Below are 22,878 nucleotides of genomic sequence, written 5' to 3'. Positions count from 1 at the left end.
TATCCCCTCCTTCCCCAATAGTTGAACTCTTGTTTTTTGAGAGGACTAATTTGTTAGAGCACATTTTTCCTCTGTTACATAAATTATACATTAAAGTGAAAGCTTCCTATCTGAACACACATACTGTACATCCAGAAAGGTTATTAAACATGCCAGTGGAAGGGCTGTTCCTGTAGGTAGGTCTGTGCCATTGGCATTGTTCCTCTCTGAAGCACCGCATGGCCTGGAGAGCTCTGGTGCTCCTTGCGCACACCAGTAGCTTTCAGTGCAGTGCAAAAGCAAGTGGTATATGTCCTGTAAGATGCCTCCTATTGACAGAGGAGGGAAAAATAAAAATAAAAATAGAGCTTTGGTGCAGGGTATAGTCACCTTGTGCAAGATCTGCTCCTCAGTGCCCTGAGCACAATGTTTGGGATGCTGTCCCTTAATGGATAAAAGACCATTGTAAAAATCTTTTTAACATTATATACCTTTATACCTTTAAAAGAATTTGTGATAAGGTAGGTGTATTTTTTTTTCCAAATAATTGTCTACTGTTCCAACAAATCTAAGGGTCATACCATCCCAACTTTCATTTATTTCACACTCACTGGAGCCGGACTGTGAGGGATTGCAGAAGTCCCTCACACAAATATTTCTGTCAGCTTACTTAGATTCCTCAATGTGAGGAACTGGTTACTGGTACAAAGGAGCCACTCAAAATCTAGGGGCATGTTTAATGGTTACAAAGAGACACTCTTAATGTGACTAGTTGTTATGAAGGACTTTTCATTTCTTCTTGGTTCTGGAATGAAGCAACAGGGCTGACCTAAGGTGGATAACCGAATGTTGTCTTTTTTGTTTGTGTAATGGTTGGTTGTGTGTGTGTATGTGGCCTTTGCTTTGAATTTCCAGAAATATGGAGTGGTGTTTATGGTCAAAGTGAATATAAAACATATGGCCTTCTTCTGATATACTTCAGAGTTCAGTATTATAAGTAATATTTGTTATAATATGTGTCTTCATTATGGTAAGCACTGTACAAAACCAAACAATCTCTGCTCATCCAGTACTACTACACTAAATGGGCAAGGAAAGAAACTGCCATGAAGTGAGATTTCTTTTTCTTCAGCTGGCCTTCCTGCTTAGCTCAGGTTTGGTATAGGGAATTCTAACATAGCCTGGAGTAGAGATCAAAGTCTATTACTGTGTGAGTAAGGGTATGATAGAGTCCATGTCTACTTGCATTTGTACAAGGCAAATTACATGTCCATGTCTGGAAGCTGGCATTAGTATAAACCCCACAACTGCAGGTAAATATTGAAGTTAGGAAATTCCAAAGGTTCATGTTTCTGCCTCATTCACCCCTTTCTTTACTGGTTCTTTTATAGGATGCTACAGTTTTGAAGACCAAAACCAGTAATGCAGTAGTGTTAAATTTAAGCAAAGAAACGAGCACAGAAAATATGACACATTGCAATGTGGCAGTGTGACTGCTGTGGCAGAAACCTTAGCTTTTGGGATTTCTGAGAGTATAAAATTACGGGAAGGTGAGGAGTTTTTTGTTTGTTCGCTTGTTTGTAGCTAATTGTTCTATTTTTATCTGTGAAAAAAAAAAAAAATTTGAAAAATATCTAATGTAAATGTCTTAATTTTTAGCATGTTAGTTCTTTGCTTTCCTGGGAGGGTGCTTGGGAGGTACCTCAGTAGAGCCAAACACCGGCTGAACCACAGAATAAACTGAGTATGAAATGGCTTATTCTAACCTGGAGGGAACTGGAGGGAATCATCTTGTTTTTTTTTTTTTTTTTTTAAAGGAATTTCAGTTTACTGAACTGGCACTTATATGAGATCTTACTTACAAAGGCATCCCCAAGAAACATAGCAATAGAATAAAGCATTTGGGTAAATACAGATGTTGCAGCACAAGAGAAAAATGCTGACATTTAGGCCTAAATTCTTGTAATGCCTTTTATTTGGGGGGAAGAAGGCAGGATTACTGCTATGTCTAATGAAGTATGGGCATAGCATTGTTGGCAGAATCATAAGGATGCAATAAAAACATATCTGAAAAGTCTGAGAGTAGGGTTAAAAATCTGTGTACATTTTCATATATCTGATGGAAATAATTCTATATTCATAGTTAGGATTTCATCATGTGTGGTACTGAGTGCCTCTGTAGGAGCCTAAGCTATTAAGTTCCTGGGCATTTTTCTGTTAATCTGCATAAGAAGTATATATATCTTTCTGAGATGTTGTTATATGATATGCTGTGATATATGTATGATGTTAGTATTTTGATGTTCTTTGAGTCCTACTGAATTATGGAAGTGCAAATTTTTTAACTTGAAATTTAGGTGAAATACACTTTTTCATGCATATTAAAACAAACAAACAAACACACAGTTTTAATCATTTTGGCAGGTTAGTGTTACCTTTTAGGAAGGTCATAAGGTTTGTATGTGTTAGAAGAGGGTAGCTGGAACAGAATGGGGACTTCATTACTCTATTCAATGCTGATGAATGCAATATGCTTTTGCAACATGTCACATACTTTCAATATTTTGCAAAATTATTCAACTTATTTACAGTAACAGTTCTGCTGACTTATATTTTCATAACAGTTTGTTTGAACCTCCTGTGACTCTAGTGATATTTGTAGAAGAGGCTGTGTACCAAAAGCTGTTGGTAGATTGTCTGCTGAAGTTATCCCAGATGTGAAGTGAACACAAAAGCAAATCAAGTATAATGATCCTCTCATACACGTTTGCTGAAATCAGTTTCACCCTATATATGAAGACAAATTTGCAAATATAAGACTGCTTTGACGTTTCCTTATAAGTGTTTATTCTTAAATATATTTTTGCAGTGGCTTTGCCTCCAGAGAAGACAGATGGAGTTTGCAGTGGAGATGAAAAGAGAGCAGAAAAAGAAAATGACACACGCACAGGTTCCAAGAAGCAACTAAAATTTGAAGTAAGTCCTCTGTATTCTGAAGTTACACTGTACTGACATAATTAAGGTAGAAGAATAACTTGAGGATCAAATAGTGCCCTCTGATGCATGTTTATATCTTCTTCCAATTGTAATAGGTAAAGTATAAGTGGCACAAGTCAGTGTCTTACTGTTGGTGGTGTTGTTCCTTTAGACTAGTACGTTTTATTTCCAGGTTTGGAGCAAATCAGATTATGATGACTTCTTGGTAGGCTCTGAAATGTATAGCAAGAAGAGGTGCTCATTGTAACCCTCTATCATTTCAGAAATAATTTATTATGCTATCTACTATGTTATCAAATCTTTAAATTGGCTTTTGTGGACTATTTCATATGGTTGTGTAGAAGATATTTGTGAAAGCTTTCTTAGCTGTCAGATACCTGTGCCTGGGCCTGCAAAGTGAAACATCCCTCATATACTGCAGTGGAAATCCACCAGATGGCAGGAGAAAAAGGATCCTGGGGGGTAATAAGTTGGATGGTCTGTTTTCTTGCATACTTTAAATAATAATAATAATAGTCATAAAACTGCCAGACATTGTGCGCAGTTGGCAGGTTTTGTTTGTATAGAGAGTGATTTAATAAATATGAGTATTGAAACATGCTGTCATCCAGGTAGAGCGTTGTCTGTCTTGGTGAACAGAAAGATACTCTGGCACTGGCAAGAAACAGCACAGATTTTCGTCTCTGCACTCCAGCAGATGTGGCAGGCTTCTACCTTTCAGCACTGTCAGCCTGTCACAGTAATGAGCTTTGCATTCCTCAATTGTTATTTAAAGGACCACGCAGCCACCTTACAGCATGGCTTGCGTGCTCATTTCCTTCTCTAGAGCAGGCTTAGCAGTCTGGTGCAATTTATTTTTTACTGTTTTAAGGCTGATTAAAAGGAGGTACTTTTCCCATAGGCAGTTCAGGCGTCACTAGGTGCTTGTCTGCTGTCTGGAGAGAGGTGACTTTCCCTGCCTTTTTTTGCACAGCAGTAACTCTTTTTCTAGGCACATTTTATATTCTCCCTTGAATAGCAGAGATTTGCAGACAGGAAAGGCATGATAAATTGCAATTAACAGTGCCTTGATATTAGAACGTTGGAGGACACCTGTCAACATGTTTGGTGCCCAGTGTAGCTGGAACTGCACCGCAGCGGTGGAGTCTGTGTTTGTTCCCAAGTAGTTCTTGGCATGCCATAAAGGTTAGCACTTGGTACCAGGCTCTATGACTAATGCAGGGAAGATTGCCATGGCTCTTAACTAAGCAGAGCACATCCTCACATAAAGATGTTATGTTAGGCAGTGTGGGACAGGGAAGGATTAATGTGTGGCAAGGAACCAAGTATTGATATTTTTCCCCCTTGTTCTACAACTGAAGGTTTTCCAACTATGGCAGGTAGGGGCTAAGAGATCGGTAAATGTTTAAAAGGTATAAAAGAATCAGAAAGGCGAGTGTCGAGACAGGAGTCGAAATGTGAGGTGAACGCCATCCGGCTTTTAAAGGTGCTGGGAATGTTTGTGTAATCTGAAGCGGTGTTTCCACAGCGGAGTGTGGGGCACTTGGCAGCTTTCAGCCGGGCTTCTAACAAGTGAGGGAAGACTGCCTTTGAACTCAGCAGGGGACAGGGGGGACCGGGAACTGCTGTAGGGAATTGGTTTCAAGTCAGAAGATCAACCAGGTATTTTGAGCTCTGTCATGCTGAAGCTATTTGGAGCTGTTTATTTTACTTGCATACAGTGGCTTTCATTTTAATTGCACTGTAACTTTTCTGTTTCGCCTTGTTGTGGCTCAGGATTATTCTGACTGCACAGGTCTTGAGAAGAAGCAAACGATTTGCACCCAGGTGACTGGAGTCAGTCGAAGTGCATCCTTTGTTCTCGATTGAAGGCTTGGTTTTGGTTTGGGGATTTTTTCCTGTAACAAATTGCTTCTTCCAGGCTTTCCCCAGCTCGCACTCCCCAGCAGAAACACAGAATCAGGATAGGGCTCTGCTCCCAGGTCGCTGCTCCCTGCCAGCTCCGTGGTGTTGGGCCATGCTAAGCAGCAACCTGTGGTGTGGGCAGCCAGCATCTGCAGCCAGGATGGGTCTCGAGGGGGGATTTGTGCCGTGTGCCCATTTCATGTTCGTGACTACTCCTGGCGCTGTGGTCTGCTGCCTCACGCTGTGAGCCCGTTTCTGTTATCTTTCTCTTCCTGACTTAAGCTGAGTTTTCTTTCTTACTTTTTAGGGAGAAATCTTATTATATTCCAAAAGCTTCAGGGAGTAGTTTTCTTGTACCTTTTTGTGTTTTCTACAATGAAGTAGAAAGCGTCTCACAGATTCCCGGCAGCCTGGCCCAAAGGAGTTAGGATTATCGTGTTATTATGATGAGACATCTTCAGTGGGGTGGACAGACGCCCCCCGGGACATATCCTGAAGCTTCCTCCCATGAGGGAGGGAGGAAGGAAGGAAGAAAGCAAGCAGCCTCCTTCTACAGAGTCTCCTCTGCAAACAGGCCTTTTGCTTTAGGTAATCAGCTGCTCTTTGCATGTTTCTTAGGAATTGCAATGTGATGTGTCTGTAGAGGAAGATAACAGGCAAGAATGGACCTTCACACTGTATGACTTTGATAACAACGGAAGAGTCACACGCGAGGTAAGCGAAGTGCAGCTGCCCCTTTGTGTGCAGCGTTTGCTAACAAGAGAAGTGTTTTATAACAGGAACATTTTTTCTTCTATGAAATAGAGGTGTCCTGCCAACTTAAACAGCAGTTTCCACGGACCCTTCCCTCCTAGAAACAATCCCACCAGTAGTTTACTGTTTTCAGATGAACTGTACCACTTTTAAGCCGGTTGTTGTTTAATATCTGGGATTAGCCTTTTAAAAAATAGTACTGGCATTTGAGGGGGAAAATATCTGAAACAACTGAACAACTAAACACATTGTCAAAATAAACCCCTGCAAATGTATATTGTTCTGGCTTCTATCCTGCTTTTCAGAGTTAAGCTAACCAAATAGCAAAGTTGCTTTCTGAAATTCTTTCCATGTAGGACTAACTATACTGTTCTGTTGTTTTCTTGAATATTAGGCTGATCTCTGCTTTCTTTAGTCTTTACTCTTTAAGTATAAATAGTTTTGATGATACTTGCTGCAGGACCACAGTGAATGCCTGTCAAAGCACACCTGTGTGTATTTTTATTTTAATTGGGATGTCTTCAAGTTGTATTTTCTGCACAAATAAGAAGCCAAATAACAGGATGTATACATCAGTGTACAGTCCATTTTCAGAACTATTTCTACCTGGATAGAATGCAAGCTCTAGAAGAGTGTCTCTTACTGAGATTTACCACGGTGTGCTGTCATTGATTTTTGGTGAAGTATGTTTACTGGCTTGCATGCCTTCAGATAATCAGGTGAAAATTGACAGTTTCTGCTTCTGTTGGCTATTATGCTCATATCTATGGAAATTACTAAGAACTGATGAGAAGGTGTAAGGTACATACTGAAAGTATAGTGACATTAGACCGCTAAATGAGGGCAGACATTTCTGCTAGAAGACTGAAGCAAGTATCTTTTGACATTTCTAAACAAATTGCCAAATGGTGGTTCAAGGTTTTTAACATGTGTTTGAGCATCATTTCTAGGCTTTTTTTAGTCTCTATTCTGATAGCACTTTGAATAGTCAAATGAAATCTGTGCCCCTCATACAAGGCAATAGGCAGATGAAAAGTTACAGGCCAACCCCAGAGTTTCCAATGGGAACAGAAGCTGGAGAGAGAGAGGACAAGGAGGAGGGGGAAAAAAAATCTGTTAACATGTGAGGAACTGACACCAGAAAAATTAAGTAACTTGCCTGAAGTCTCACAAGAACCCAGTGGCAGATTGAACCCAGATATTTTGAGACCCAAGGCTAAGTCTTCATTACAAGATTATGTTGACTTTCAACAATGGGGGGAGGGATAAATGGACAGACAACAAAACACAACAGAACCCAAACCCACACACATGGGTGTCCTTTACATGCAGGCATGGAGTTCCCAGTAATGTTAGTGGGAGTTCTGTGTGGTGAATGTAACAAGAATATGCTTTTAAGTATGTATACAATAATTATTTGTGATTATGTGGTACACCAAAGGGCTTAATTTGACTGTACTTAGAGAACATGTTACAGCCAAATTCTACTTCTCCCTGGTACAAGAGCAGACTGCAGCTTAACTGAAACCAAATCTGTGTGGGGATTGAAAATTATACTACCCTGAGGTCTGGAGGTTGCTATATTCAGGCTTGAACCTCCGCCAAAAAAAATTCTTTTAACCAAGGGACTAAATAGGTTGATAATTTTCAGCTCTTTACATGTGACCAAAGATAGTAATAATACTATACACCATTGCAGAGTTTTCCAGTTGCGTTACTTCTTTTGCAAGCTGTTCCAATGTCATTTGTATAAAACATCTTGTTGGTTTTCCTTTGTTGAATCCAGATGCAATTTAAGAGTTGTTTGTGCAAGAATAATGAATGATAGCTCATAGATGATGTTGGCCACAAAAGAGGATTTTCTGTCTCTTCATATGATGTAGAATTTCTCATTCTATTAGGCTCTGAGACACTGGCAGTCAACATAGTGGGCTTGGTCCCGTAGCCTGTTAAACAGTTCTGCTCCTGATCCAGCAAAGGGCTTAACAATGGTGGATGTTAAAAATGTGAATAGTTTCAATTAAAATGAATGGGACACATGCTTTGAGTTAAGTGTGAGGCACATTGCTGGATCAGCGACAGAACGGACAGTCTAAGGAAGAGGGCTGAATAGTACTAGTGCCATTTAGTAAACTGAAATGCTTTCAGAACTGGTCAGCTTTTCTAAACAAAGGTCCAGTAGTCTGTTGAGAAAAGCTTAGTGTGGACCTTTTCCTCCTCCTTTGAAAATTTCACTTGACTGTTGTGGATTTACAGCTGGATGAAATGAGTGAGATGAAATTTCTTAAGTCAGTTTTCTATCTGTAGATTTTGTAGTGCTTTAAAAAGAGAAGTCAGCATTATCATCCTTGTTTTTCACTTTGGAAAAGTGAGACACGGGAAAAGGAAGTGACTTACCCACCCACATCCATTTCATTTGATTCAAATTCATTGTTAGACTACATGTTTAAAGAGTTCCTAAATGAATGCACAGTATAAAATCAAGTTTCTAAGAGGCATGTAGGTGGGGTGCAATTTTGCAAGTGGACTAAGTACTTTACTCATTAAAATGTTTGAAAATTGTAAATAAGATATGGATTTAGTTACTGGATAAAAATTCCCGTGGGTTTTACACAATGACAAATCACTGCAAGAGCATTAAAATTCCATCTTAGTGAAATTTCTTCTGGATCTTAACAACATCTTCAGAACTTAATACTGCTTTGATTTTCTCCTAGAGTCTGTATGACTTATTCCCTAGTCCTTATAATTAGAAATTCAGATCTAGTCATGCTTCTTGAAGGGATACACCCATTATGAAAGCATAAGTATTGGGATAGCAAATTAGAAAATTAGCATTAGTGTCTTTTCTTAAAATACTGCTTTTTCTGTCATAGAAGATGACTGTTTTTCATTCCTTTTGGTGTAGTAGGAGATAACTTTTCCTGCTCTACTATGTATATTACAAAATTTGGCTAATAATGTTTCCCTTCATTTCATAGGCCATAAGAGGACAATTCATTATGTACTGCAGGCCTTTTTAGAACTGACAGCTGCACTGTAATTATCTTCATATGGATATTTGTAATCAGACTTGAAACTTGGATAATTTAACTAATGTGTTTTGATCCGTGAGGTTTTATATTGAGCTCTCTGAATGTAATTACACTTCATAAACACCAGCCGTTTTTGTGCAATCAGTTCTTTCTTGGAAAATTTAGTTTCTTCGGTGAGTAGCTGAATAGAAATAAGCACACAAAAATTTGTCAGGAGTAAAAAATAAAATAAAATAAAATAAAATAAAAAAATGGTGTGAGGGGATTTCTTCTATTCTGGTTGTTGAATAGATAGCAAGTGAAGCTGCTTTCAGTTTCCAAATAAGAATGATACAAAAATTTACATGATCAAACAAAGCTGATGTTGCAGTAAAAACATCCTGCTGTATGTAAAAATCAGACTACAAAGAAAGTACAGATAAGACATTTGTACTTTTCTTTTTCTGAGGGAAAGGTAATGAACTGATATTGATGTTTCTCTTCATGCATTTTTAATGCTAAAAATGTTCTTTGTATCTTACATTAAATACTCATTTTTTTCTTGTGCGTTTCCTATCTTTTTTTTTTTTTTTTAGTTAGTTTTGCTTGTATCTTCTTATGAGTGAAAAGGCATGAGGTTATTTCTGCATTCAGAACTCAGCACCAAGTCTTTGATTTGGAGGATTTGGAGAAGGATACCAACTTTACTGGGGCTAGCATTTATTAGCCTGACCCTTGACTTGAAAGTTCCTGTTTTTCATTTGTCACTATTGCATTAATTCATGATAAAGAAGCAGCAACAGAACCAAGAGAGCCACGGCTATCTGTATTAGAGGGACTGTCATATAATCTTTTTTTTTTTTTTTTTTTTTTTTTTGTGCAAATATCCCATTCTGTTAAATTGAGCTGTAAATTCAGCTGTAAAAGCCTCTTAGTTTCCTCTTCAGAATCTCTAGTTTGCTAACTAGTCCTGTGATGATAAGCTACACTAACACTGGGGTAATATTCTTTAGAAACAAAAAATTACTAACTGGAATAGGGACTTTCTCAGCAACATGAGTTCTGTAAGGAATTATGAATACCTAAATGTAAGGAATGATACCTACTTAAATGTAACTTGCTTTTGTTCTTTTTTGTGGACCCACTACTTTCTCTGAAGGTTCTAAATGTTTAAAAAAATATATGTTTTTTAATATTTCTAATGCAAGAATTTCTGGCAATCTGTTAAAATTGCCAGATTTTTTTTTTTTTTTTTTTTATATTGGCTGCTTGATAAAATAGGATGTGAAAAACATAAAGATTAACACTGTTAAATACTTCAGCCCCGGAAAAAACAACTGTAGCATTCAATAAGCAAGACACAAATCTGGGCATGACATTTGCTGGCTGTTTGGATACTACAGAACAAAAGCCTTTGTTTTTCTCTTCGTGGAAAAATATAGTTTTAGTTTTCTTACTTGGTTAAAATAGCTATCCCAGCAGAAATTCTGTGCAGTAGAAACCTTTCAGAACTCATTTGGATTTATATAGCTGAATTCCTCACTAAATATAATCAACTTGCTATAAACGAGAGAAACCTTTATTTTCTTGCTATTTTTTCTCTGTACTCATTCAGAATAGAAGTTTAAAAAATCGACAATGATTTTTAAGTAGAAATAGTTTGAAAGTTCATTTAAGGGTAAAACTCATATTTGGGAAAGTGGGAATCACTAAGAAAAATCCCTTCTTTATTTTTCATGTGAAAAGGAGGGACATTTGAGAAGTGTGGGATGAAACTTCGTAGGGTAAGTGCCGAGCAGTCTTAAGCAAAGTAGTTGCAGAATCACACGACTAGAAATACATTGTGTAGAAAAGTTGGATTCTTTCATAGGCTATCTCTGAGATGTGCTGGTTGGTGTACCACAGGAGAGGAAAACTGAACTGGTTTTTGTTCTTGATTCTTGACAATTAATTTCTTGAGGATGATGAAATGCCCAAGCTATTGGGTGCAAGGCAAAGCTCTGTCAGTGGGTTTAAGCAGTTCTTTAAGGAATTTAAATACAGATAATGTTCAGTGGGACAGCTTTCAAGGGGAGCATAAATCACCCCAGTCTCCTGTCAGGCTACTGAAGGATGAAAATTCTTTAGGGGGTAAATATAGGCAGAGCTGTAAAACACAGTTTTTGTAACATATTGTAATGGTCTAGTGCTACTAATCTGGCTAGAAGCCATTCCCATTGTTAGCTGCCAAAAAGGGCTGCGAGAAGGTAGTTTTAGTCACAGTTTGAAACTCATTGGCAAAGACAGTTTCATTCCTACCAGATCAGTGCCTTAAGGAATTTGGATGTGAAGCAATAACTGGACAGCAACATGAGGTTCAAGCTGCCTTGTAGCCAGTGCCTACTCCGCCAGGACTTTGATAGATGATAGAGTAGTGAATGGCCCAAGCAGACTTGTTTGATCAAATCAGAACCGTCAGTTCACTAGGATTTCCAACCCCAAATTAGGACCACAAGTAAATGAATCCTATAATAAAAATGTTATTGTTGGTATTTAAAAGATCAACATAAGCATTAAGTGGTTACTTAAGGATATCCCTAACCTCGATCTTGGTATATATCCAGTCTGACGACCACGGCTATTCAGTGCCAAAATGCAAAGCAGCTCAGATTGTCATGGAAGAAGCTGGGTATTAAACATGTAATGAAATGTAGAGGCAGCAGAGAATAAGGACATAAGGTGTCTGAATACCTTTTGCAGCTCTGAAACTTCTTGATGCCTGGACATTAATTTGGGTTAATTCAGACCCATCTGGCTGAGAAGTGCAAGTTGTCCTGACGTGATGTGTGTAAGCATATTTCTGACTTGCCAAGTATGTGTCACAAGTGCTGCTTGTCACAAGCCTTCCCTGACAGCATTTGGGAGTACTTCTAAAACTGCTGGGTCAAGTGGCTTGAAAGACCCTCAAAGAGCAAAACGGACAGATTGTATGACAGTTAGCAAGTTAAACCTCGTCACTAGAAAAATCTAACTTAAAAGGACGGTGGGAGTTATGACTGCATGTCTTTGCCTACTGAAGTAAACAATTAAGTAGATGATCAGCTTGTGCAAACATCTGGCCTAACTGAAAAAAGGGGAGGGGAAGAGGTTACTGTGAATGAAGGAGTTGATAATAACCTGTTGATAGTAGTCAGATGCCCTGTTGGGTAACCAACAGTTGTTAAGGAATGTATGGGAAAGGTTCCTTTCACTGAAGTGGTGAGTGTGTGAAGCCCTGTTAAGAATAAATGTGGTGCCTAAGTATTCTGCCAAAAGGCAAGGCTTGTTTTGTGGAGGTGTAGGATTATAGCACAAGGCTTCTAGAACATAATTTATGGAGGGTATATAGAACAACACATGCTTGTTTGTCTATGTTCTTGCTTGGTTGTTTTTTTCTTATAGATGAAATAAAAATCCAGCCCTTCAAGCTGACTGTCAGACGTGGCTGTGTCTATTTAGAGGTCTGGCTAGGTTTCAAATTAGGGTGGAAGTGTGAAAAGTGAGATGTGTTAAAGAGCTGTGACGTGACTACCAGATTGTCACTGAGCAGTTTTTTCCTCATTCAGCCTTTAGACAGTGGTTCTTGTCAAGGGGATGGGAAGTGGCTATTGGTGTGGTAGTAACAGCCCATTTATAGAGACTGTGGCAGTGGTAGAAAAAATACTGCAGATTGTGCTTTCTATGAATGTTTTCTTCATTTCACATATCTGGAGAAATTTCACTGAGTGCAGGGAAGTTAGGAAAGGGTACATGTTAAGACAAAGTCTGGACCCTCTAAGATTTAGTTATTCATTCTGCCTGTTGAACTGGAAGATCATTTACTGTAAAATCATTTGTCCTGGCCATAACATCGGTATTTCCCTAAATTCTGTGTGAGCAGAAAGCTAGTTAGATAATGAAGAATGTGTGATATGTTGGCTACTGAAGTGGCATTTCTGCTGGGGCCCATTAGGACAAAATGAACTTTGAACTGCCAATGTTCTGGGAATGATCCCTAGCAAAGGAAGATCATAGAGATTTTGTGGTTTTATAGACCTGACTTAATCCTCAGAACTGGCTATATTTAACAAAGGATGATTAAGATATTTCCTCTGTGCTTTCAGACATCTGGAAAGTGCTTCACTACTAGGATAGATCAAGGAATAGGAAGACCAGCATTGAGAACTTCTTGGTTATACATTGAATGGGGTCCTTATAACCTTCAGTAACCAGAATGTCTTGTCCTTAAGCTGGTGCCCAGAATAAATTTAGGTGGAATTTGTTTGGGGAGCCAAGAGATCTCCTGTTCATCAGGGCAATTTAAGATAGTACCCTATTTGGGCCTGGCTGGAATAGAAGATAAACATGAGAGACCTCTGAGCATCACCAGCTGCTAAACAGGGAGAGCTGCAGTGTTTCCTCTGTTTGAAACAATCAGCTTATAAAAACTGGCTAGTGTTCTTTCTGATACAGTTAGATGTGTAAGCATTTGTTCATGCCCTATTGCGTTCAAAGATATGTGTGAAGAATGTTCTGAAATAGACCGGAATGAGTACTTTCAGCTGTTCAAAAATGTAAATGTAGAATTGGTATGAATTTTGCAAAGTAAGCTAGACCAGGGTAAAGATTTTGTAGAGTGACATTTAGACTATTTCCAAACCTGAGGTTTACAGTTCTGTCACATCACTTACTAGTTTTCTTCTATTTAATCAACTAGTTAGTTATGCAAGAAAAAAACAAAACAAAACAAAACAAAACAAAAAAACAACAAAAACAAACAAACAAAAAAAAAACACAAACAAACAAAAAAACCACACACACAAAAAAACCAAACAAGTAGTAGTAAGATTTACTGGAGGTGTAAAGTCCAATATTTTCCTCACTTTCCGTATTTGACTTGGCCAAGTGAATCGCAGTGTGAATAATTATCCCTGGGTTCATTTTCACATTATTGTATGTTTTTGTGTTTCAATCCAACTTTAGGACATTACCAGCTTGCTTCATACCATCTATGAGGTAGTTGATGCATCAGTAAACCATTCTCCTAGTTCCAGTAAAACCCTGCGAGTGAAACTTACTGTGGCACCAGATGGCAGCCAGAAGAAAAAGAGTATCTTGTTAAATCATACTGGTAAGGATGTGCACTCAACCATTGGAAAAAAAAATATGAGAAATTTTCAGGGGCTCTTAAAATCCATCTTTGTATTTTGTCAAAACAAATAAATATATACTTAAGGCAAATACTTTTGCGGGTATTTTAAACCTCATGAATCTGTTTTAAGATCTCAGGTGCAAAGCTACCTACCCTTTCTTCTATGTATGTTAAGCAAATTAGGGTTCCCTCTCCTGATTGACTTTTTCCTCTTGGCAGCAGCAAGAACCCATGTGTTGTGCAATTGCATTTGCATACCGTGAGGCAGATTTAAGGCCTTTTCTATTTGTACTACTTTAACTTTGATATTACAATGCTCAGCTTGCATCAAAACAAGTATTGTGGTAAAAAAAATGCTTCTTGCAAGTGCATAGCTATCACTGTTGCTAGATAAGAATAAAAAATTAAGCATAGCTGAACTATACGAGTCTGCGCATGAAAATTTAACATTTCTCTATACTGGAAGAGTTTGCCATTATGAAATGGCTTATATGGTGATGGCTTATTCACTTTATTTTCACTCTAATAATAGCTATATCAGCATAATTGTTTCAGTAGGTTAAGTACTACTAAACTAAATATTTACAGTATTAAATGTAGTACTTCAATAGAAAATATGGGCACCTTATCCAGAAAGAGAGCCCTGGCATCTAATTTTTAATATATACATCCACTCAGTCAAGTGCAGACATAAGCAAATTTTCACTGCTGGAAAGCTATGTTGTGTCTTAGTACCGCACTGAGCTCTGCGCTACCGAGCCCTCCTGAGGGACAAGTATATCAGTGTGAATGTGGCTCCATTTAACCTGCCACATGGCTTTGAGCCCAACCCTGATTAATGTTCTATAGCCAAGGTTATGTCTGCCTAAAATCTGCCCTGTGGACAAAAGCACTTTTAAGAAGGTTACATGAAAGGATACATTACATCTTGATCTATGGACAAGAAAAAATGTATTTGCCACATAGCACGTTCGTTATACTGATTGGCAAGGACAGTGATGTGAGAATATGTACTTCTTCTTGTTGGCAGATTTGCAGAGTGCCAGGCATAGAGCCGAAAGCAAAGCCAATGAAGAATTAAGAAGCTCTGAAAAGAAGCAGCGGGCTTCTCTCAGGTAAGGGAAAAGAGCCCTGTCTCCTGAGAAGCACAGTGTAGCTTTGAGGAATCCTCAACTATTGATTAATTTTTATTTACTTAAAATTATGTTAAAAATGCAGACATTAGAAGATTTTTCTCCATGGAACAGGAGCAGATACCATAGCTGGATACTTCATATAAAAAAAAAGCAGCAACAACCCTTTAATTGCATGTTAGGATTTTTTAAATTATTTTTTTTAAAGAAAACTGTGGTCCATGTTACGTTTTCTTCTGTTGGCTCTTCAGGGTACAGCATCTGTTTAGTTGCAGGCTGCAAATATAATATTTATTAATGGAGTTTAAGCAATATAGCATAGCCTTTTGGCTAAAAGCACCCTAAAACCTTTCATCTTCATAGGTGCTATCTCCTGTTTCTGTGCTCCTTCCAACCCATCTTTTTCATGGGTCAACTCAGTTAGCTCCAACCTTTATTAACTCAGTGCTGTTTACCAGGCCGTAACTGCTTCTCCTACTGCCTTTCCTCCTAAAGGAAGACCTCTGAGCTGGCACTGGGTACAGTAGAGAGCAGAAGGAAGGAGAAAGGGGGATTGTAATGAGAGGCAGACAAAATCAGCTTTGCAGAAAACAGTCTTCAGAGGGCATGTCCTGCAGAGGAAGCAGCAGCAAGAACTTCCAGTACACTGCTGGCTACGTGTTCCTTTCTGCTAAGATGGTTCTGGTTACAGCAGCTGTAGGGTGGCTCAATCCCACACACTGGTAGATATTACCTGAATAGATATTAACTTCAGAGTATGTGATTATTTGCAATGTATTTTTCAACTATTAAACTTTGTTACAGCTAAGAAAAATGTTCCTCTTAGTTAAGTGTAGGTGTGTTATTCCTTTTCCAAATTTGGTATTTTAATGGATAGAAAAACAAGACAAAACCAGGAAATTTTGATACATTAAACTGTATCGCTATTTTAATGTAGATCAGTTGCTCCGAAAAGGTCGTATCAGTGTATAGGTTCCATTTGTTTTAGGATTTTCTAGTTCATGCTAAGGCAGAGGGAAATGTTTACTGCAATGCCACAGTTAAGATATTGAATTATCAATTGTATTTGTTTATTCAACTGCAAATAAAAACAAAAAATAATAATCCAGATTTGGATTTCCATGGATTTAGGTATATTTGTCCAAAATAAGAGTACTGAGTTTAATAAATTTATCAGGAGGAGGAGTGTTCAGTTTTATTAGAAATTACAACAAAAATATGCCTTCCTTTTCTGGACAGAGTAAAAATATTAGTAAGTTATCCCATTGAGTGAATGTCAGTAAAATCAAATTTCAGATTGGAAAATGATTTATAATCTGTTAGCAACTCTGTACAAAATCTTTTTCAAAGTAAAGAGCATTCAGTGTAAACTAAAGAATACTCCATGTTTTTGCCTGCTGGCCTAGATGTGGTGCTCAGATTTCATTTCCCAAATGAAGCAAGGGCTTGCCCTATGTGAATTTAATGGACTGTTTCTGCTTGATAATCTATTGCAAAAATCCTCTCTTGGATTGAAGTCCCTGCTCATCCACCTTAAAATCCTGTTTTTGCAAATGTCGTGGTTTTAGGGATGGCAGCCATTTCCATTTATATCCGCAGGCAAAAAGGCAGCAAATATTGGGGTAGAATCTTGGTTCTGCTGCATTTGTCCTCCTCATCATTCTTTTTTTCAGAGCCTTCCTAGACAGGAAATAACTGTATCTTTTGCTGAGCAGATCAGTATCAACATCTGACAGTTTTTGTTGCATCTCATCAAATGTGGACAGGACAAACAATTGAGCCACTATCTAGGTTGCAGAGATGTTCATGCACTCTGGCCAAATTGCTAACCAACAGGAAAGGTCCCTGAACCACATCACTGTCTCATGATACTAGCAGAGAAACGTACCCTGGAGAGCAGCAATGAGAACTTGTGAGAAGTGCACACATTTCACAAATTCAGTCACTTAGGAATTCCACCCAAGATGTGATTAATATTCAAGATAAAATGGATAGGAATGTTTGTATCCCGAGGGTGGGAGATAAATGGGTTAGATTTTTCATGTGCTGGAAGCTCCAGGCAGGAGTTTTCACCTGTAGGGCTAATACAAGTATCAAGATCAAGCAATTCTACTGCAATTCTAGTTTGCTCAGTGTAGTGCAACAGGGAAAGTATGATGCACACCAAGCTCAAAAACATCTTCATTTTACCACTGATGCACATTCTGTCTCTCTTTCCTACTTCAGTGAGTTCTCCCTGCCTGCCTTAAGCTCTAGGTTATCTGTGAGTGTAGCTTTCAGGAAATGTCCTTGCATTTTTCTGCTCAGCACTCTGTTGTCACTCTATTCCCTTTACCCACTGTTTTGCTGCGTGCTTGCCATCAGAATGATGCTCCAGTGTAGGAATTTTAGAAAGGGCTTTCATACACTCCACAAGCACTTAAGCAGATGCCTTTCATATTTAAAAACAAAACAAAACAAAACCTTGGAACAACTATGTGTATTCTTTCACCCTGCACGTGATGCATACTTGATGCATGCCTAGGTATTCTTATATATGTGCGGAAGAGCATTTTAAGGTTGGATGCCAGATGCCTCCATTCTCAGCAGTACTTTAAGTTCTCTGACAGTGGAGCACATCGCTCATCAGTGTATAATTGCTTTGCTGTGTATATTTGCATTGCTGAATATCATCTTGCATGTAAGAAAGCTATTAGAATGCTGGGCTGTGGCAGTACTGGATAGCTTCTCTTCAGTGTCTTGACGAGAGATGGAATTTATTACAAAAAAAAAGAAAAAGTTTCCCTGTTAACTTTGTTTTCGACAGAAAGTGCTGTATACAGTGTTGTTTAATTGTGGTGGATCAAACCCAACAATGTTTTTTCTGGGTTAACTGCACTGTCTTTAGCACACATGTGCAAGTCCCGATGGTTTCTGTAGGCAACCCATGCCTGGCAACATCAGTTAGCTAGGTTCTAGCCCTGGAGATCTTCTAAGTTTACTTTCTAAAGTGTAACAATTTATAAAGGTGTGTCTGAGCAGGTAAGGTACAAAGTTGACTATGTATCCAAAAAAAAAAAAAAAAAATCTGAACATTCCCTCTTTTTTGGCAGTACCATATGTCACTTCCAGAATTGAAAGCTGACTCAGTCTTTAAAGCTTAGCTGCTTTCTTTCAGACTCTCCTTCATTCAGGAGGCTTGACCTTTATCAAAGTAGAGTAAAAATGATCTTCCAGGTAGGCCAAGTCTTATGACATCTATCAAAGAAACTGTAGACCTGTGTCTTACAGAGACACTGGAAACTCGGTTCTGTAATGTCCTGAACAGTCTGAACCTAGATCTGGAAAGCAGTTTGCGCTAAGGCTCAGTGGGACTAGTAAACTCTGGAAATCTGGAAATGTGTTAATAGACTCAAAACAAAAGTGCTTGCCACCATACAGAATGGATCCTGTGTTTAGAAACTCAGAGAAGATACAAGGACAGACTCTGGTTGTAGGCTGACATCGGTGCCAATTGCAAGGAGTGTATGAAAGAGCAAAGCTGATGTTGTGGTCTTAGAGGCTGAAGTATCTGGTGGTTCTTATCCTGCTTGTTATATTGAAGATATATTGCTCATATCTGCAGAGATTCACTTAAATTGCTGAATTGTTGGGCATTATAGGCTACAATATTGTAAACCTCTAGCTGATTTTTTTCTGCCTCATAAATGAATGGTATTTCAGATATTCATTCACAGGAAATAGTTCTGCTATAAATAAAATTGCAAAGCTGAGCAGGAAAAGGAGTTGAGATTCTGAACCCAGCAGCTGATTTGACCTTATTAATTGTATTTCAGAAAGCAGCAGTTACCTCCAAGTATCCTACCAACACCTTCTCTTCTCAGCCTTTTTCTAGTTAGTACACCTGTGCTATTGTCTGTCTTTCTGAAGCAGATACACATGAATGTTTATCTGACACAAGGCTCACCCCAGCACTTCCCAACAGCAGTGGGAACAGTCGTGAATCAAACAGCAGGTTTTCTTTGGCATGTCCAGATTAAGGAATCAGTAGAATGATTTGGCCTTAAGACAGACTATAATAAACCCTTGAAACATTTTTATTTGTTTTTGCTTGTGCGATGCGATTTGAAAGCCTCCTTTGCTTTGCAACATCGGGGTCAATTTATAGGAGGGGAAAGAACAGTCAGTTCAGGCCTATCGACTTAGCAAATCCGGTCATCCAGAATTTCAAGCATTTGTTGTTTCTTTGTGAGCAACTCCTGTCACTTCAAAGGGCCCATTAGTTGTTGGTTTGCAGATGGTGATAACAACTTTAAAGAAGTTCTGCTGAATTGTAATTTTGCTTCCTGCTGACAGATATCACCAGAGTGAGAACAATCCAGAACAAAGTGGGTGCTATCGTCATTGTGTTGATGAGAACATTGAAAGGAGAAACCACTATTTGGATCTTGCAGGAATAGAAAACTATACATCAAAGTTTGGGCCAGGTAATTTGGTAATTTATATTGCAAGCTTTTGGTCTTTTCTTTCTTCAGTTAAATGTTCGTGAATTTTGAAACTGTGATTTGTTTGTAGTAACTTACTGGAAGAAATAGGATTGTATGTATGCTGCAAGGTAATTACTGGTGAAGGTGGAATCACAATGGAGTGGCTAATGTACTGCAAGCGTGCTTTGAAGTACTTGTTTGTGTAGCTAAACTTGGAGGACAGCCTAGCAGAACAATCTTTACATCTGAATTAGTAAATCTAGTCTATTGGTGAGGTGAGGACTGAATTTTGGATAGCGGATGTCATTCCCCAGATGATACCAGCATCTATTGTCGCATGTTCTTTGTACTCATTACAGACCAAAAAATCAGAGAATGTGGGTTTATACCTGGAATTTTGCCTTCTGTTCCCCAAATTAAGGGGATTTGGATTTTCTTCCCTTTCTCTGTCCTCTGCCAACTTCTTACTATTCCACTCACAGTTATTTTGTTGAATTTCAAGTAGATAATGAGCAAGAGAATGAAATGTAAAGACTTTTAAAGATATATACTTAAACATATTTTTATATATGTAGGTATGTGTGTGTATTATTTACTAATCAGAATGATTAAATATAATTAAACTAGACAGCTATAATTGCATTCACTTCCTTAGGAAAAATTCACTCTGCTGATAATGCTATCCCTGCCAACTGCGTGCTACTAATTAAAACTTTGAAATACTAGATGACTAACTCAGCTCGTTATTTTCTAGGATCTCCTCCAGCAGCTCAAAAACATGACCCACCAAGCCGAGTTGTGAGTCAGACTAGATCCCGTTCTCATGAACCTGAAACCTTCCATGCTCACCATAGGAAATCTCAAGTGGTGGATCCGAGCCACATCAATCTAGCTGAGAGTTCATATGCCAAGATTGCAGAAATTCAACAGAGGCTCCGGAACCAGGAATCAAACAAGCACTTTGTGAGGTCTCCGAAGGCCCAGGGCAAAAATGTTGCTCCTGTGCATCCTGGAAGGGCAGTAAGAAACAAACCTTTTCAAGGGGGGCCCATGCCAATGGCTTCCCCAAGTGCACGGGTGGGACAGAATCTTCCTTACCTCCCCTTGCAGTCTCAACAGGTTCACAAGAAGCATAAGCAGAGGGCAAAGGAGAATCACCAGATGTGCAAAACCTTCCAGTCTCCAGGGACAGTTGTGGAAAAGGAACATGTGAGAGACCTGCCCACAGTCATTTTGTATGAAGGCCAAGTCGGACAAATGATACAGAGGCATGAACACCACCACCACCATGAGCATCACCACCACTACCATCATTTCTACCAGACATAAAACAGATCCCACCAACATCCTCCGGGAATCATCCCATATGAAGGAAGCACGTTCTTGTGACACCAGAACTAAGGCATTACTATGATTAATATTATTGTTACTCCATTAATATTCAGCTAGCGTTTATTTTAGAGGTTATATGGAACTCTTGAAACTTACCCTATTTATATGTTGTGGAACTGCATAGCTTACTTAAACAACTTGTGGATTTTTTTTTAAGTGGCTTGTAAAACAGCAAACAGCCATAGATTTTGAGCTGTGATTTAATGCAGGTCGTCAACGCACTTCTTTACAAGTACTACTTCCATTGTAGAAGGAAAGATACTTCAAACACTATTGCAGACATCTAGCTTACCAGTCTGCTCTATGTCGGCTGATCGCACACAAGCCTTTTATCAGGGGAGCAATGTTCGAAGGTTTGGACTCCAGAGATGCTCAGAATAACAGAAAATACAAACAGCTGCTACCTCTAGTATTATTCAGATTTTATTTTCTTTTTATTGATTGTAATGTGCTACAGGGGAAATTTTAATATACTGCATTCATGTAGCCTGTTTGTGTTCACATCCTTTCAAATTATCTTAATTGCAAAGAAACATTAGCTATACTTGTCAACAGAGCTACATTTGTATGACTTACACTTTATTTTCTTTGAGATTCTTCACTGACACAAGTACAGCCTGTTATATACTGGGTTATATTTAAATACACTTCCTTTATTTTAGTGTTTTTTTTTTGTTTTGTTTTGTTTTGTTTTGTTTTTCTCTTGTTTACTCTCCATTCTGTTTGGGTAACCATTTGAAAAGAGGAGGATGTGAAATGGTGTTTTCAAAACCATCAGTAGACTTTAGTGCTTGGGCCATAAGTATAATTCACGGGGGGTTGGGAAGGAGAGGGGTTGTTTGGGGGGTTTGTTTTGTTTAAATCCACAGTTCTTTTTTTTGGGAAAGAATTGAGGAAAATATACTTTCTCACTTTAAATGTTGGCAAATATATATAAAATATAAATATAAATATATATATATAAATATGCACACTCTCAGGTACATTTTGTTGTGTTTTAGAAATCTGTGGTTTGAATATTAACATTATAATTTTTTTTTCCCATAACAGTGACATTTTGAAATACATGCCATGGCATTTTCTTAGTTGCCTCTGATTTAAATTTCCCCAGCACCTACCAGTTTGTGCTTCTCCCATTTGAGAGACAATTCAACATGTGAAAAAATAATGTTCACAGTCATTCTGGCCTCTTCTACTTTTTTTGTATCAAAGGGCTTCCATTCCATGAAGGAGATTGAGACCATACTTACAAGACTTTACTGGCTGCTGAGAAATTTGAAGGTCAAAAGCAAATTGGAAAAGTGAAAAAAGGGTCAGTACATTCAAGTTTTACTTTCTATGGGGCCCAGATCTATAATCCATTTGGTTGGGTTTTGTACAGATCACTACTTTGCAGGTAGAAAGTGACTGAAAAATGCCTACGTTGCTTTTGGAACTTTGAAATAGAGAACTCATCATAAAAATATAACTGTTCTATCAAACATATTTGCATTTCATTTTAATTATTTTAAATGTTGTGGTATTTTGCCTATAGTATATATTGTAAAATGTAACTATCCCACATCATTTTAAGACCTTTATTATTTTTTCTGACTAGAGTTTTCATCAGTCCAAAATGGAGTATTACCTTACTGCTGACCAATTTTAGAGGGATGTTGCCCTTTCTAAGAACACGGAGACATCAACTTTTAAAGAAAAAGTTGAAAGCCTTGCTTTCTTGTGAAATTGGAATAGAATCACTGCTTCTTGGTAATTAGGTCCATCTCTTGTCTCCCTGAATCAGCAGTTGTTTAGGCTTATTGTCCTCTTTAAAAAATCTGGTTTATTTTATTTTTTTTTTAGCTGTCAACAGTGTGTTCTGTTAAATCTAACAAAATGTTTTTAAAATGTGTTTGATCTGTGTGACAACTATACTGTTCTGTTTATTTTTTAAATTCCTAAAGTCCAAAAATATTTATATGCAGAACTCTCTGTATAGAAAATATGAAAAGGCCACAAATTTGGTTAGTTACCACTGAGTTGTTCTAGTCTAAGCCTTTTTTGCTGCTTGTGTATCATTCTTTTTCAATGTATATATAATTATGGACTGC

The 22,878-nt window shown here is 38.1% G+C and overlaps 1 protein-coding gene across 1 annotated transcript in view; it reads left to right on the top strand.

Annotated features, from left to right (window-relative positions):
- The window catches only part of NKD1 (NKD inhibitor of WNT signaling pathway 1), a gene marked incomplete at its 3' end in the record, with an annotated part of 106,074 nt that extends 85,349 nt beyond the window's left edge, over nt 1-20,725 (top strand). Inside the window, exons 5-10 of the mRNA XM_084294568.1 lie at nt 2,849-2,955; nt 5,500-5,595; nt 13,629-13,776; nt 14,828-14,912; nt 19,266-19,396; nt 20,151-20,725. Coding sequence (XP_084150694.1) covers nt 2,849-2,955; nt 5,500-5,595; nt 13,629-13,776; nt 14,828-14,912; nt 19,266-19,396; nt 20,151-20,725 — 1,142 coding nt within the window. The remainder of the gene's footprint in view (nt 1-2,848; nt 2,956-5,499; nt 5,596-13,628; nt 13,777-14,827; nt 14,913-19,265; nt 19,397-20,150) is intronic.
- Nucleotides 20,726-22,878: the final 2,153 nt, after the last annotated feature.

Source organism: Netta rufina (assembly GCF_964035555.1).
Source record: "Netta rufina genome assembly, chromosome: 13".
Classification (NCBI taxonomy): domain Eukaryota; kingdom Metazoa; phylum Chordata; class Aves; order Anseriformes; family Anatidae; genus Netta; species Netta rufina.
The sequence above is the reverse complement of the archived record's forward strand: the minus strand, read 5'-3'. Positions and strand labels throughout refer to the sequence as shown.